The sequence below is a fragment of the Ascaphus truei genome, chromosome 1, assembly GCF_040206685.1.
Source record: "Ascaphus truei isolate aAscTru1 chromosome 1, aAscTru1.hap1, whole genome shotgun sequence".
In the NCBI taxonomy this organism is placed as follows: Eukaryota; Metazoa; Chordata; class Amphibia; order Anura; family Ascaphidae; genus Ascaphus; species Ascaphus truei.
The window spans coordinates 318,661,523-318,677,221 of NC_134483.1; the positions used below are offsets into that span (position 1 = coordinate 318,661,523).

Below are 15,699 nucleotides of genomic sequence, written 5' to 3' on the forward strand. Positions count from 1 at the left end.
CTCCCCCGGCGCCACGACTCTCTCCCTCCCTCGGCACTCAGGCCTTCCCTCTAGCTCCCCAGCCCCCCGTCTCCCTCACCCGGCCCGCACACCCCCCCACCCCAGAGCCCGCTCACAGCCTGCCACTCCGCCGAACCGAACTCGCAGCTGCCGCCGCAGGTAGGCATATGGGGGGGAGAGAGATGGAAGATGGGAGGGGGGAGAGATGGAAGATGGAGAGGGAAGAGATGGAAGATGCAAGGGGAGAGATGGGAGATGCAGGGGGGGGAGAGATGGGAGATGCAGGGGGGGAGTAATGGGGGGAAAGATGGGAGATGCATGGGGAGGGGGAAGATGGGAGATGCAGGGGGGGGGGGAAGATGGAGATGCAGGGGGGGGAAGATGGGAGATGCAGGGGGGGAGAGATGGAAGATGCAGGGGGGGGAATGAGAGATCGGAGATGCAGGGGGGTGGGTATATGAGGATGATGATGATTTTACCTGTGAGGCCCAATTTTTTTAAATATGTATGGGGGGGGGGTTTGTGGGTGTCTTTTAAAAATGTATTTTGCGGCGGGGGTCTTTTTAATATGTATTGGCGGGGTGGGTATTTTGTTATGTATTGCGGGATGTTTTTTTTATGGTGTATATTTTGTGGGGGATTGACGGAAGGTAGGGGCGAGTGAGAGGAAAGACGATTGAGGAGAAAGAGGAGGAGAAAGAAGGAGGGAGAGGAAGCGAGAGGGAGAGAGCGAGAGGTGAAAGAAGGGCGGAGAGAGGGAGGAGAGGAGGAGGGAGTGAGAAGGAGGGAGGGGAGAGAGATCGGGGAGAGATGGGGGCAGGGAGAGGAGGAAGAGGAGGGAGACGAGAGAAGGGTGGAGAGAGGAGAGGAGAAATATGAGGGGGGAGAGAAGAGAGTGGGGGAGGAGAGAGGAGGAGAGGGAGAGGAGAGGGAGAGGAGAAAGAAGGGCGAAGAGAGGGAGAGGAGGTAGAAAGGGAGAGAGGGGGAGGGAGAGAGGGAGAGGAGGGGGAGGGAGGAGGGAGATGGAGAGAGAGGGGGAGCGGAGTGGGGGAGGAGAGGAGGAGAGAGGGTGGAGAAGGAGAGAGGATAGAGGAGAGGGAGAAGAGAGAGGTGGGAGAGAGAGAGATCGATCGATCCGTAGGGGGGGGGGGTGATGTGAGATTTAGGGGGGGATGTTTAAACCCAAATCATTACAAAATATATACACATTGTTTATTCAAAATTACGAGTTAATTATTATTTATTACCCCTACTGCTTTACGCGTCTATGTTGTGATTTACCCCTGTCGAACATGTGTCATCCAGATAGGGGTTCCCCGAAATTGTTCGAAATACTTAAAGGTTCTGCAAACAAAAAAGTTTGGGAATCACTGCTCTTTACACACAAACACACACTGCAGCCCCCACCTCTATACACACAAACACACACTGCAGCCCCCACCTCTATACACACAAACCAGGGCCCACTTCTGTATACAGAAACACACACTGCAGGGCCCACCTCTGTATTCAGAAACACACACTGCAGGGCCCACCTCTGTATTCAGAAACACACACTGCAGGGCCCACCTCTGTATACAGAAACACACACTGCAGGGCCCACCTCTGTATTCAGAAACACACACTGCAGGGCCCACCTCTGTATACAGAAACACACACTGCAGGGCCCACCTCTGTATTCAGAAACACACACTGCAGGGCCCACCTCTGTATACAGAAACACACACTGCAGGGCCCACCTCTGTATTCAGAAACACACACTGCAGGGCCCACTTCTGTATACAGAAACACACACTGCAGGGCCCACCTCTGTATTCAGAAACACACACTGCAGGGCCCACCTCTGTATACAGAAACACACACTGCAGGGCCCACCTCTACACACAAAAACACACATTTTTTTTTTAGATCTTTATATTATATATATTTATCCTCCCCTCCAAATTCCGTCAACATGGCTGCGCGACGTCACGTAATGCCCATTGCCATAACAACGAGATGCTCCGTGACGTCACACGGCATCAAGTTGACATGACAACATTGTTTTATAAATATTTTTTTTTAAGTGTCCAGGTTTTTCATTTTGAAAATCTGGTCACCCTAGCTCTGATGCTTCCCCAACATAGAGAATCAGCTTCGCAGCATATGAGGCCCCAGCTGTAGGTAAAGAGGCTGTGTCCATGGTGTGAGAGCACGTGTGACATAACGCTCGCCTTTACCTGCCGCGATCTGTAGCTTGGGTAGACGCGATGCGACTGAGAGGTGTGTCTGGGGGCGTGGCTTTGACATCACAGAGCTGGTTCTGCCTCTCTGGGCGAACCACTCTCGTGACTCGGCTGTCGCGGGAGAAAACAAATGTATTTGTTTCTTCGCGCATCGTGTGAGCTGGCGACTCTGAACATCGGCCGCGCGCTCCAAAAACAGCCTCATAGAGGCACATCATTGTGGTCGCGATAACCATGGACGCGGCATACGGAAGAAACACTACTTTATCCAATTTACTGCCACATGGGTCATTAAATAATGCAACATGGCAAAACAATTGTAAGCAAAAAGGCAGCAACAACAGATGGATCACTTAAGACAAATTGCGTCAACACTTTTGCAATCAGAGACGTGGGTTACACAAGCTGTAATGAACCTACTGTATGTGATAAATAACAAAAACATTTAAGAAATACCTATGTTGTAGTATGGTATTTGTATGCTTTTTGCCAGGTCCCAGGAGCGAGAGTAGATGAAGAGGCACAGAGGCATCATACCCAAAGCAAGAATAGTGGAACAGGATGTCATGCTGAGGCTGGAAAAGAAGAACAAAATGTACAGTGCTCAGTGTTAGTAATTTAACCACTTTAGACACTATAATCCCCATATGCACTTAGATGCATTAAGCGACTTATTCAATAGCTTCAATGGGACTTTCTGTGTGATTAGCCCTATCATAGTCCAAGGGTCTGTGAGTTTGCTACTGCACGCAGAGCCTCAGACAGATTCCCAGGGCCCTGGACTACAGTTCTGACCGGGCCCTCCCCCCACCGGGGTAACCCCCCACCCCCCACCTGTCGGCAGTGTTGCAAGCCCCATTTTACACCTCACAAGCCCCCTATATTTCCCTCCCTCTTCCCATGTATTTCTCTCCCCTCCACTCACCTCTCGCTCTCCCTTCATCAATTACCCCACTCTTACTCAATCCTGCCCCCCGCCTCAGATGTATTTCTCTCCCCTGCGTCTCACTCTTACTCCCTCTTTTCCTCACTCACCCCCTCTCTCCTCTCATCCTATGCCACTAGCCAATAGAAACCGGGGCCCGTCTTATGGCTGACGTCAGAGGACGGGGATGCCCCATGGGTGGGACATATGAATCGACCAATGGGAAACGTGCCAACATTCTGCCGCTTCCCATGGTCAGCCTATTGTCAACTACTGGGCAGGCTCCACTAAGTCTGGCAGACCAGAGGGTCCTCCCCGCAGGGGTCTCTGTTCTCCGGACTCAGTACTTTGCCCTGCCCTGTACACTTAGGCTGCGTCCATAGAGGGTACAGCCGTGCGGAGGCGTGCGGAGGCTCGAGGAGGCTGAGGGAAAGCAAGTGCTTTCTCTAGCCTTAGTACGCGTGCCATCCGGGGGCGTGTCTATGGACGGGACAGTGACATCACGGAGCTGGTTCGCCCTCATTGGACAAACCGCTCACGTGACCCTCTATCACGCGAGAAATCAGTTTTGACTGATTTCACGCGCATCGCACACCCCCTCCCGCTTCCGCGTGCATGCGCCCGCATGCTGTATAGACGCGATAACTACCCTTAGGCAGCCTGATCGCTCAGCGTGCGGACGCGTCCATGCAATTTGCCCCTGTATGGACGCAGCCTTAGCACCCCAACATCTCTCAACATCCCATCGCCTCTTTGAACTACGGACTCTATGCCGACTTGCTGGCACCTTAAGCAGATGCCCTGGCTGACTGCATAGAGCCTTATAATAAATGTATAAATTACACAAAACATATTTTAATACATGGGGGACCACAGGAAGACTCATGACTGTACGGCAGGCCTGCACAACTCCAGTCCTCGAGGGCCGCAAACAGGCCAGGTCTTTAGGATATCCCTACTTCAGCACAGCTGGCTCAATTAGTGGCTCAGTATGATGTCGTTTTGTCAATTTAGTGTCATCAGCAAAGATGGAGACTTTGCACTCGATCCCAACCTCAGGGTCTTTAATAAACAAGTTAAAAAGCAGGGGTCCCAGTACCGATCCTTGAGGTACTCCACTCACGACTTTAGCCCAACCTGAAAAAGTTCCATTTATGACAACCCTCTGTTGCCTGTCCTTTAACCAGTTTTCAATCCAGGTGCATATATTATTACCGAGTCCAATTTTCTTTATTTTGTATACCAACCTCTTGTGTGAAACCGTATCAAAAGCCTTTGCAAAATCTAAGTAGACCACATCAAAAGCATTACCCTGGTCTAAATTCCTACTTACCTCCTCAAAGAAACAAATAAGGTTAGTTTGGCAAGATCTATCCTTCATAAATCCATGCTGACTATTACTAATAATTTTGTTTTCCATTAGATATTCCTGAATATTATCCCGTATTAAACCTTCAAGTAGTTTCCCTATTATTGAAGTCAGGCTTACAGGTCTGTAATTTCCCGGTTGTGATCTAGCTCCAGGGATACATTTTCCAGACCATTGATGACCGGACCAGGGAGGTAATCAAGGATAGCCGTGCGGCTGTTTGCGCTGTGAACGAGTATCCTGCAAGCATTGCCTCGGGCTCTGTATTGAAGGAGCCAGCAGTGACGTCATCAGCGGGCGTCTCACGAGGCGCAACAGCGTGCTGTCGGCGTGTAGCAGTGGAAGCCCTAGCAGAGAGGATTACACTGGCCTTTGGGACCTGTGTGTGTATTCACACTGTGGACTCAACACCTGATATCTCGGAACGGAGTGAGTGCTATCCGTGGACCCAGAGGGCTTCCCCCTCTCCCCCTCCTCCATCTCTTCACCACGTACCTGGTCAGCTGATCGTTGGTCTCCGGTTTTCCTCCCGGTGGTGGATGAAGTCAGACGAGTCCTGCCGTCTCCCTGTGTGGTAACCCCACTTATCCATTGCTTGATACTTTTAACTTTGATGTACGCAGAACTTATTATTGTTTGAGTAAAATTACTTTTTAAACGTTATTTCACTATGTGCATTGTGCGCCCTGTCTTTTTTCTGTTTCACATACTGAACTTACCTGTCTGAGTGCTGTCTCCTTTTTGTCAGTTTCTGGTAATGTATGTATGTATATAATATATATAAATACTGTATACAGGCATACCCCGCTTTAAGGACACTCACTTTAAGTACACTCGCGAGTAAGTACATGTCGCCCAATAGGCAAACGGCAGCTCGTGCATGCGCCTGTCATCATGTCCTGAATAGCAATACCGGCTCCCTACCTGTACCGAAGCTGTGCGCAAGCGGGGAGACTATAGAGCCTGTTACAAATGCGTTATTTACATCAGTTATGCACGTATGTGACGATTGCAGTACAGTACATGCATCAATAAGTGGAAAAAGGTAGTGCTTCACTTTAAGTACATTTTCGCTTTACATACATGCTCCGGTCCCATTGCGTACGTTAATGCGGGGTATGCCTGTATATACATACATATATGCAGTACACATAATACAGATGTATTATTGACAGGTAGGGGTAATGAAGGGCTTGGCATTTATTAAAAGCAGTCACATTTACCCTACCGTCACACCTCCCCCCTTAAGAGGAGAGCTCTGGGGTATTGACCGCAACGGGTTGATCCCCAAGCATGATGCCTTAAGGTATGAGCTTAGCCGGCCCTGGATCAACCTGCCAGGAAATCCATTGGCATTGCCGTGCTCACTCCCTTTCTTGTGCCGTATGGTGAAATCATACTCCAGAAAGGTCAGACTCCACCACAGCAGCTTGGCATTATCCCCAGAGACCCGCTGCAACCAGCTCGGGGATTATGGTCCGTAATGACCATAAAAGTGCGGCCATACACATATGGTTGGAGTTTCCGGAGGGCCCACACTATGGCCCACACTATGGCCCACACTATGGCCCACACTATGGCCCACACTATGGCCTCAATTGTAGCATATGAAGCCTCCCAGTCTAATAACTTGCAGCTTAGGTACACAACTGGATGTTCAACCACATCGGCACCCACCTGACTCAGCACTGCACCAATACCAAAGTTAGAGACATCGGTCTGAATCAGGGACCGCTTGTCATTTTCGGGAGCTGCCAGGATTGGAGCGCTTGCCAGGGAAACCTTGAGAGTTGAGAAGGTACGCTCACACTCCGGTGACCAGGTTACCGTGTGTTTAATGTTTGTGGATGTGCCCGTGATGTCACATGAGCGGTTCACCCTCATTGGCTGAACCAAGAACACGTGACCTGGCCGTCACGAGACAAAATCAAAAGATTTTGTCTTGTGAAAAATTGTTCGCACCATCGCGCTAATGCACGCGTGTGCACACACACTCTATGGCTGTGCGCATTTCCTTACAGGATTTTATTTGTGGTGTGTCCAACGTCGCTCACGTCTTTGTGCTTACTATGGCCGCAGGCTAACTCCTGATCCAGAGCTACCACGTAATTTGACTCATTCACCTGCCGGATTACTGGATATGGGCCAGACCAGGCAGCCAGGAGCTTGTTCTGGCATGTCGGCTTTAGAAGGAACACCTGCTGCCCCTGGATGAACTCTCTCCTACGGGCGTTTCTATCATACCAGCTCTTCTGGATGGTTTTGAGGTTAGCCTGCGCTAATACCATCAGATCGGCCAACCAATCCCTGAGCTCCACCACATACTGGTGCACTGTTGCATCTGTTGTGGTGGTCTCCCCTTCCTAGACTAACTATAACTAGACTAACAAAACATTATATGATTCAGCATAATATTGATCATCAAATTCATCATTGTAAATAATAGAATGCACCAGTGTGAACATTGCAGATCTCGTTTAAGAGGTTGAAAGGTGGAGGGAGGAAAATGGGGAAAAGAGAGGGATAGGTGGAAAGAGGAAGGGGCGAAAAGGGGGCGGGGAAAGAGGGGGGATGGAGGGAAGGGGTGGAGGAAAGGGGATAGAAAATGGGAAAGAGAAAAAGAAGGAAGAGAGGAGAAGAAAGAGAAAGAGAAAGGGGAAGGAACATGAGGAGAGGGAAAGGAGGAGGGGGGGTGGGGGGGGAAGAAAGGAGAAGGGAGGGGGGGGAGGGGGAGAGGAAGGGTGGGGGGGTGTGGGGGGGGGGGGAGAGGGGAAGGGAGGGGGAAAGGGAAGGAAAGGAAAATGGAAAAAAAGGGGGGGGATCAATATTATGCTGAATCATATAATGTTTTGTTAGTCTAGTTATGTTATAGAATCGCACTGATGTCATTATAACCTTAAAATTCTCTAATTGTAATTGATCACTATTTGATTGAACAATGATACCAACAAACTGTACTAATTATAATACTAATGTACTAATTGTATGTTTTAATACCATCGGAATATTAATAATTAGATATTGGAAATACCCATTACCTTTGCCATTACTTGTTTTTATTTTTAATCAATATTACCTTATTATTTTGCTTTCTACAACAATATACACATATATTCCATGAAATGTATGTTTTCAAATCTTTTGTACTTTATTAATATTATGTATTGTATTGTTATACCATATTTGACACGTAGATTGCTTAAATGTTCCTTTCAACTTTGTTTTTAACCCTCCAGTCCCAACTGCGCATGACACTGATGCCCGGGGGTGCCGCGCGATTGTCATCCAGCCTGGACTCAGTATCCCATCATGCAGCTTGCGGCAGGCCATAAGCTCATTGGCTGGATGACGTCACTTCCGGTTCACTCCGTGTTGGCGCCGTCAGGCAGTGAGCTTGGCATCCCATCATGCCGCTCGCGACATACTCACAGCCCATTGGCTGGATGGCGTCACATCCGGTTAACTCCCGGTATATCAATGGCCTGCACACGGGTAATGTACTCTTTGAAAAAGCCCAATTTGCGGATGAAACGCGTTAGAGGCGCAGGGGTATGCGTCCCCCCTCTTTTTAACCATGCTTCATTAAAGGATTTGTTATACAGCACAGTCCAGCTTCAGCAACTTTTTTCTTCTGCATTGTGGTGCCCGCTGAATTGCCTCTCCTCACCGGAACAGGTACACTTCGTCTAAAAGGATCCATTCCACAGCTTCACATTTACTGAGGCTGGTGAATAAAGGATCCAGGCCATAGTTTATTGTGGTTCTGGTTCCCCCTCACCTGCTCACCTAATTCCAGGAACAGGTATTTATGGCAGCTAGCTGTGCTGCTTCAGTCTCTCTCCTAGAGCTTGGAGGCTGGGGGTATGCTACTCCCCTGTATCGAGTTCATGGAGGATGCCCACTTCATGCTTTGCAGTGTCCGGAAGAATTGCAGAGAATCTATTGGGATGATGTCCCCATCTATCAGATAAGAACACAATATATATTTCTGTGTCTAAAGACTGGATATTAAGTATATGGTAACCCTAAACAGTAGTGTGTTGTTTAAGCTGGGAACCAGATTAGTTGGCCAGCAACAATTAGAAAGGCCTATGCTGCTGTATAGTTACAGTAGTTTCCCTAAAAGGGATAGGCTTTACTTTTATGATTTCGTTTTCTTGCAGTGACAGGCTGTATAAAATATTGTGTAATGTAAGAATAACCACTGAAGGTTAATGGCTGAGTGCCTCCAACATGTATCTGTTGAAAATGCAATCCCCTATGAGGATGAAATAAAACAGACAGAAGCCTGAGTTACGCACTATAATGTTACGTCTTATCATTGTGTTTCTCAAAATAAGCCCTAGAAGACTGTGTCGGGAAGAGCCCAGACAGACGTTGACGCTACGCAAGGGTGCCGTTTGTCACAGTATATTGTGTGAACCCCATTTTTCTCCCAAGTGCGTGTAATTAATGCCCCAGATGAAGTCTTTCACAGACGAAACTGGTAGGGTGAGGGTCTCTGAACAGATCTCCCTGTCTGTCTGAAGTAAGGACATTTTATTCTCCTCCCTGTACTGCAAAGCCTTGTTCAAGGCTATTGGGACTGTGTAGTTCACTTTCAACCAAGGGAACTTCAGTGATTGTGAACACAGGGTTAACCTGAGAGGAGTTCCTGACATCACCAGCCTCTCTGCTGCAGTCACAAAAAAAGGATTTTATCCTTTCATGCCTGTTTATTTCAGCTACATTATCATATCTCATCCTGGATTCTTATAAGGATATTCTACATATTTATTTATTTATTTTATTTATAAAATATTTTACCAGGAAGTAATACATTGAGAGTTACCTCTCATTTTCAAGTATGTCCTGGGCACAGAGTAAAACAAATAATACATGTTACAAGTACAGTTACATAAATGAACAAGGTATACATTATATACAAGACATTGCGTATCCCACAGGTGTTCGACATTTAACCGCCTGTTGTCTCTGATTTGCGCCTTTTTGTATTTTGTCTTTTTTGTATATTATTGGTGTTGTGTACATCCATTACATTACGACAGCACTCATTTGACACCATTTTTACTATTTTACTATTGTTGATAATTTGTTTTGCGCACCTTATTTTGCCTTTTTACACACACACACACGCACGCACACGCACACACACACACACACACACACACACACACACACACACACACACACACACACACACACACACACACACACACACACACACACACACACACACACACACACACACACACACAAACACAAGTGTACATGGTGATACAATCAGACAGTATAGGTAACAGTATTTACTTGTGTGTGTATTTTGAGTAAGCAGCTGCACAGCCGGGAACATTGAAACAAGTTTCTCCCGCCTGTGCAGTTGCTCATATTAGCTACTACAGTAGTCCACGTCCATGAAGAAGGTCCTGATTGTATCTTCTCTCCTCAACATTTTTTTTTGACACGGGCACTTCTTGGTTTTTTTCCCCTGACACGGGCACGGCCACACCCCCTGACTCAGCGGGCCCGGAACGCCAATTTGTTCAGGGATCATACATTAGGCAAAACAAAGTAGTAGAAACAAAATGTAGTTTATTTCAGTAAACCCGCGAACAACAAGAAATACACAAAACATAGACAAAAGCACACTTACTGGGGGTCTGGGGGAAAAATCGAGGCTTTCCTAGGTGCAGGGCGCCTGTTTGGATGAGCTTACCCTGACCGGGATATACCCCCGGTTCTCCTGGTCCTCTCTTTGGCTTCAGTTCCCAGCCACAACCGCTACGTTCAATTCTCAGAACTTGGTCCTCGCGTCTGACTTAGTCCATGCGAGGCAGACTTTCCTAGCTTCAAAACAAAGCCGGTTGCTCTGCTATTTGCAACAGAGCAACTTTGAAAAGCCCGCCCTAGCTTCATCGACACAAGTCACTAGATTGTCTGGTTCTCTGCCTCGGCCATCTCCTTACATACCCTCCCCTAAGCAATCCTTAGCATGGAGGTAGGAGGAGCAACCAGTCAGAGTGTGCGAACCCTATCCCACTAGCCAATAGATACAGGGGCTCATCTCTTGGCTGATGTCAGAGGAGGGGGTGTGCCAAGCCAGCTCTGGATGCCCAATGGGCGGGACATATGAATTGACCAATGGGAAACATGCTGACATTCTGCCGCTTCCCCCAGTCACCCCATTGCCATCAAATGGGCAAGCTCCACTAAGTCTGGCAGACCAGAGGATCCTCCCCACAGGGGTCTCTGTTCTCCAGACTCAGTACTCCGCCCTGTACACTTAGCACCCCGACATCTCTCAACATCCCGTCTCCTCTTTGAACTACGGACTCTATGCAGACTTGCTGGCACCTTAAGCAGATGCCCTGGCTGACTGCATAGAGCCATAATAAATGTATGAAACATATAAAACATATTTTAATACATTGGGCGTCTTGGGGAGACTCATGGCTGTAAGAGACATAGGACTGAGATATCTGAGTTCGAAAACCAGGAGTCTGGGGGACACTGGACTGCTCCGGTGTAATTCCACCCGTGTACCGACAAATAATGCTGGCTTGCCGGGGAGAATTAAGGTACTACCGGTAGCTCCAGCCCCCGAACTCCTGCAAACAAAATAATTGCATTCTTACCCAAATATTCCACCTAAACCGTACACTCAGAAGTTTCAGAAAGAGTCTGGAGCAAAAGGAATATGGAAAGTGGAAAAGCAGGGGTCACTTTAACTTTTCATGCAAAGATACCTGGCCCCTGGCTTATAGTGCTGGGTAGCTGCCAGGGACTCACGGGACCAAGGGGCAACCAGAGGGCTTAACCTTTATTATATAGCCTGGTTACCCTTGCCGGTCACATCAAAGTTTAGTAAATAGGCTCCATAGTCCGGATTTCAAACCCGTGAACTTGCCCATTATTAGTGCCAACACTACATACAGTATGACACAGAGCATAACATATACAGACAAGAACAAAAGCTCATCAATAATCACAGGTTTTACTTTTTGCTTTCCCCACCTTTCATCACTCTCCCCCACCTTCTTTAACTCCCCCCTTCTCTCTCCCACCCCCTTCTCTCTTTCCACCGCATCTCTTTTATTTAATACCTTATGATGTCATCAATTCTTTCCGCCTCTCTTATCCAGCATTCTTGCTCTTCCTCACATGTCAACTGTCTTTCTCTCTTTCTTCTGCTTTCTGCCTAAACTTTATAGCTATCTGATTCTCCATATCTGCCACCAGGCTATGTGCATTATGATGTCACCAAAGAGCTTACGCCAGATATATACAGACATGCAAGACCCACTGGCTTTTATAGACACAGTATTAGATTATATTTAAGTGAGTAGATTTAAAAGGGAAAAAAACAACTCAAATGTCAACTGCAACAACTATCTAGAAACGGCAAAATCATAAAATCCAAGGTGACTTGTTTACAACTATTTTAGTATTTTTAAAACAATTATTTTACACACATGGTACATTTCCAAGCAATAGCAGAGTAACACGTGTACAGCTTGCTATTATCTAAGAATTTATTAACATGTTGCCTATCTTATTTCATCTGTTAAAAAGTATATTCTATTATAAGCTTACCATTGAATTTGATTTAAAACATTGCTTAACTAGGTAATTCAGAATAACTCTCTATCAATCAATGTCTTTAAAGTCCTGGTCCCTATAGGACCATGTTTTTACTAATATTTTTAGTCCTCCTTATAAATGTAACTATTTATACACATAGGCTAGAAAAATAATGTGTATTAAAGCATAAAATTCTGGACTGCTGCTTTAAATATATAATAACCATGCAATTGCAAATAAGATAATATATTTGACTATTTTACAAAAATTATTCCTGTCAACGCCAATCAAGAAATCTCACAGTATCAAGCATACGGTAACTAAAGAGTTCATTTGAAATTTGTATTAGTATAATCATACCTGAGATCCATGTCTCCATCTACCCATAGGGTGATAATGTTCGATATGACACCACCAGGACAGCATCCCATGATTAGAATAGCAACTGCTTGAACTGGTTTTATGGAGAAACCAATGGCTAATAGATAGGCTATTAAAGGCATCAGTCCAAACTGACACAGCAGCCCTATAAAAATTCCCCAGGGTCGTCTTAGATGATACCAAAGCTTAAGCGCCTCCAGGGTGCAGCCCATTGAAAACACCACCAGGGCCAGCATTATGGACAGTATGGTGCTAAATATGGTTGACAAGGTTCCTTGGCTATCAATATCAGTGCCTGTCTCATTAAAACACAATGTCACATTTGTACAGTTGCCGGACATCTTGACCTCCCACTAAATCTGTTCAGATCAAGAGAACTGCAGCTTTGATTGTTTTATAACACACCCAGTCAACAAGAAATCCGCCCACAAATGAGAGAATTAGCATTAGAAAAAAGTTGGAGAGGAATGCAATGGGACTTAAGCTCACCACTAAAAGTAATCTTATTCTAATTAATTTACTTCAGCATCATGCAGATACAGTCCAGAACTTGCCCTTTCAAGGGGTCCTTATTAAAAACATTTCATGCAGATGTAACATTCCTTACACACTGAGGAAAATAATAGTTAATACAGTACAGAGACCAATGTTACCAACAGATAAGTGTGGTGGCTATGCAATGTTTACAAAAGCAAGTGTATTAAGAGCTTACATCCTATATAAGTTATCAATAAAGATATCATTTCTATCCAACAATACTTTGTCTGGATGGATGTTTTCAATTTGCATGTAATTTTACTTTCTCACTATTTGTGGGACATATCTATATAATTAGCACATTTCCACATGTAAATTCAGCTAATACTTCTCTTTATGCTGTGCATGAAGAACGCTACTGAGTAGGTCTGTAGGAATTGAAGTTTGTAATTTCAGCATGAACTGTGATTTTATATTGCAAACTGTCATACATTAGCGCCTTCCCTTGTGCTCTTCCCTCCGGGGGAGAGTGAGTGTAGACCATACCTCTGCCTCTGCTAGGGAGTTGGGGAAGAGCTAGGACGGCTGCGGGTGCCCTTGGCCTGTAGTGGCGGTCCAGGGACCATCCTTCAGTGAGAGCTGAGAGTTACTGCATCAGGCGGAAACCTACAGTGTAACTGTGCTGTACAGAAGACAATAAACTGTTCCTGTTGTTATATACCTCCCGTCTGGTGCGTGACCTTACTGGGGGGAGAGGTAATAAGTTCTACCGTGGGAGATCACCTTCAGTTCCTGGAGCCTACGGCAGATGGAGGCGCTGCACTGCTAAGTAAATATGTGGGGTATGAACCCCAGAAGCCTGATCCTGTGTCCCCACTACCATCGGCGGATGACTCAGCCCTTCTGGTGCCAGCAGCTGTATGCACCATACACTGTAGTAATAGACAAATCTCCACCGGGTGGGGGGAACAACGTTACACATCTATACTATAATTCTACGTTTTCCGTTTGTTTGCATGTCAGAAGCATTGATATCTCACAAACGGCACCACGTAGCACAATGAAACTTTCACTGCACATTCTGCTGCGGATTTGTAGGTCAACACAACAATTTTGAGCTTCCAATGTGACTCACCTCCCAAATTATGGACATTCTAATGTCCAGCAAATCTCTTAGTGCAGGAGCAGGGGGCGGGGGGCGGGGCTACTAAGGGAGGGGGAGTGTCAGTGCTTCAGTGCTGTGTGTGTCTGATGTGAGATGTGCAGGTGATATGTGCTGAAGGGAGGGGAGAAAATGGAGTGAGTGGGGAAGAAAATAGAGTGAGTGAGGGGGGAAATAAAACAGAGTGAGTGAGGAGGGGAAGAAAACAGACTGAGTGATGGGGGATAGAAAACAGTGAGTGAGGGGGGGGAAATGGAGTGAGTGGGAGGGAGAAAACAGAGTGAGTGGAGGTGGGGGAGAAAATGGAGTGAGTGGGGGGAGGGAAAAGGAGTGAGTGTGGAGGGAGAAAATGGAGTGGGAGAAAACGGAGTGAGTGGGGTGGGGGGAGAAAATGGAGTGGGGGAGAGAAAACGGAGTGGGGGGGAGAAAACGGAGTGAGTGGGGGAGAGAAAACGGAGTGAGTGGGGGGAGAAAATGGAGTGAGTGGGGGGGGAGAAAACGGAGTGAGTGGGGGGGAGAAAATGGAGTGAGTGGGGGGAGAAAATGAAAATGGAGTGGGGGGGGAAACAGAGTGAGTGGGAGAGAGAAAATGGAGTGACTGGGGGGGAAATGGAGTGAGTGGGGGGGAGAAAACGGAGTGAGTGGGGGGAGAAAATGTAGTGAGTGGGGGGAGAAAATGTAGTGTGTGGGGGAGAAAATGGAGTGAGTGGGTGGGAGAAAATGGAGTGAGTGGGGGGGGGAGAATGGAGTGAGTGAGGGGGGGAGAAAAGAGTAAGGGGGGAGAAAACGGAGTGAGGGGGGAAACTGAGTGAGTGAGGGAGAAAACTGAGTGACTGAAGGAGGGGGAAAGAAAATTGAGGGGGGGGAGAAAAGGGAGTGATGGGGAAACGGAGTGAGGGGGTGGAGAAAATGAAGTGAGGGGGAACGGAGGTAGGGGGGAACGGAGTTAGGGGGGAACAGAGTGGGAGGGGGGAATGGAGTGGGAGGGAGGAGAAAGGAGAGAAGGGGGCTAGAGAGAGAGGGTAAAGGAGAGAAAGGAAAGAGGGGAAGGGAGAGATAGAGAGGGGGGAAGAGGGCGCCGGGAGAGAGGGGGGGGGGCAGGAGAGAGAAATGGGGGGTGGAGAGAGTGCAATGGGGGGAGAGAGAGGAGGGTGAGGTTGCAGAGGGAAAATGGAGACACAGAGAGACACACACACACAGAGACACACACACAAACAGAGACAGCCCCCTCCCCTAATAGCCACCTCCCACTCCTGCTCTAAAAAAATTGCAGCACTGAGAGACTGTGCTGCTAGAGAGATCCCAGGGGAAGAGAGACTCCAACACTGGTCCCTGGAACCTGCCAGAGGGAGCACACCATAGACACTACCACAAACCCTGGACTGAGGTGGCGTGCAGCCTGCCTACAGGGCCAGTGGCGGCCATCTTGGATTACCAGGTAGGAGACGGCTGTAACAGAGGAGTTCTCGTTCTTGGCTGGTCTAGTCTGATAGTCTGACAACCTGCTCCAACCCCAGAGGCACAGCTGCGGTCCGGCGATTCTTCCACCCTCCGATCTTCCCGCTCCTACCGGAAGTCG

At 47.3% G+C, this 15,699-nt stretch overlaps 1 protein-coding gene across 1 annotated transcript in view; it reads right to left on the reverse strand.

Annotated features, from left to right (window-relative positions):
- Positions 1–12,853, reverse strand: part of SLC10A6 (solute carrier family 10 member 6) — a 49,962-nt gene extending 37,109 nt beyond the window's left edge. The window contains exons 1-2 of the mRNA XM_075605938.1: positions 12,461–12,853; positions 2,682–2,800 (exon numbers count right to left, since the gene is read on the reverse strand). Of these exons, the coding sequence (XP_075462053.1) occupies positions 2,682–2,800; positions 12,461–12,822 (481 nt within the window). The 5' untranslated portion in view covers positions 12,823–12,853. The remainder of the gene's footprint in view (positions 1–2,681; positions 2,801–12,460) is intronic.
- Positions 12,854–15,699: the final 2,846 nt, after the last annotated feature.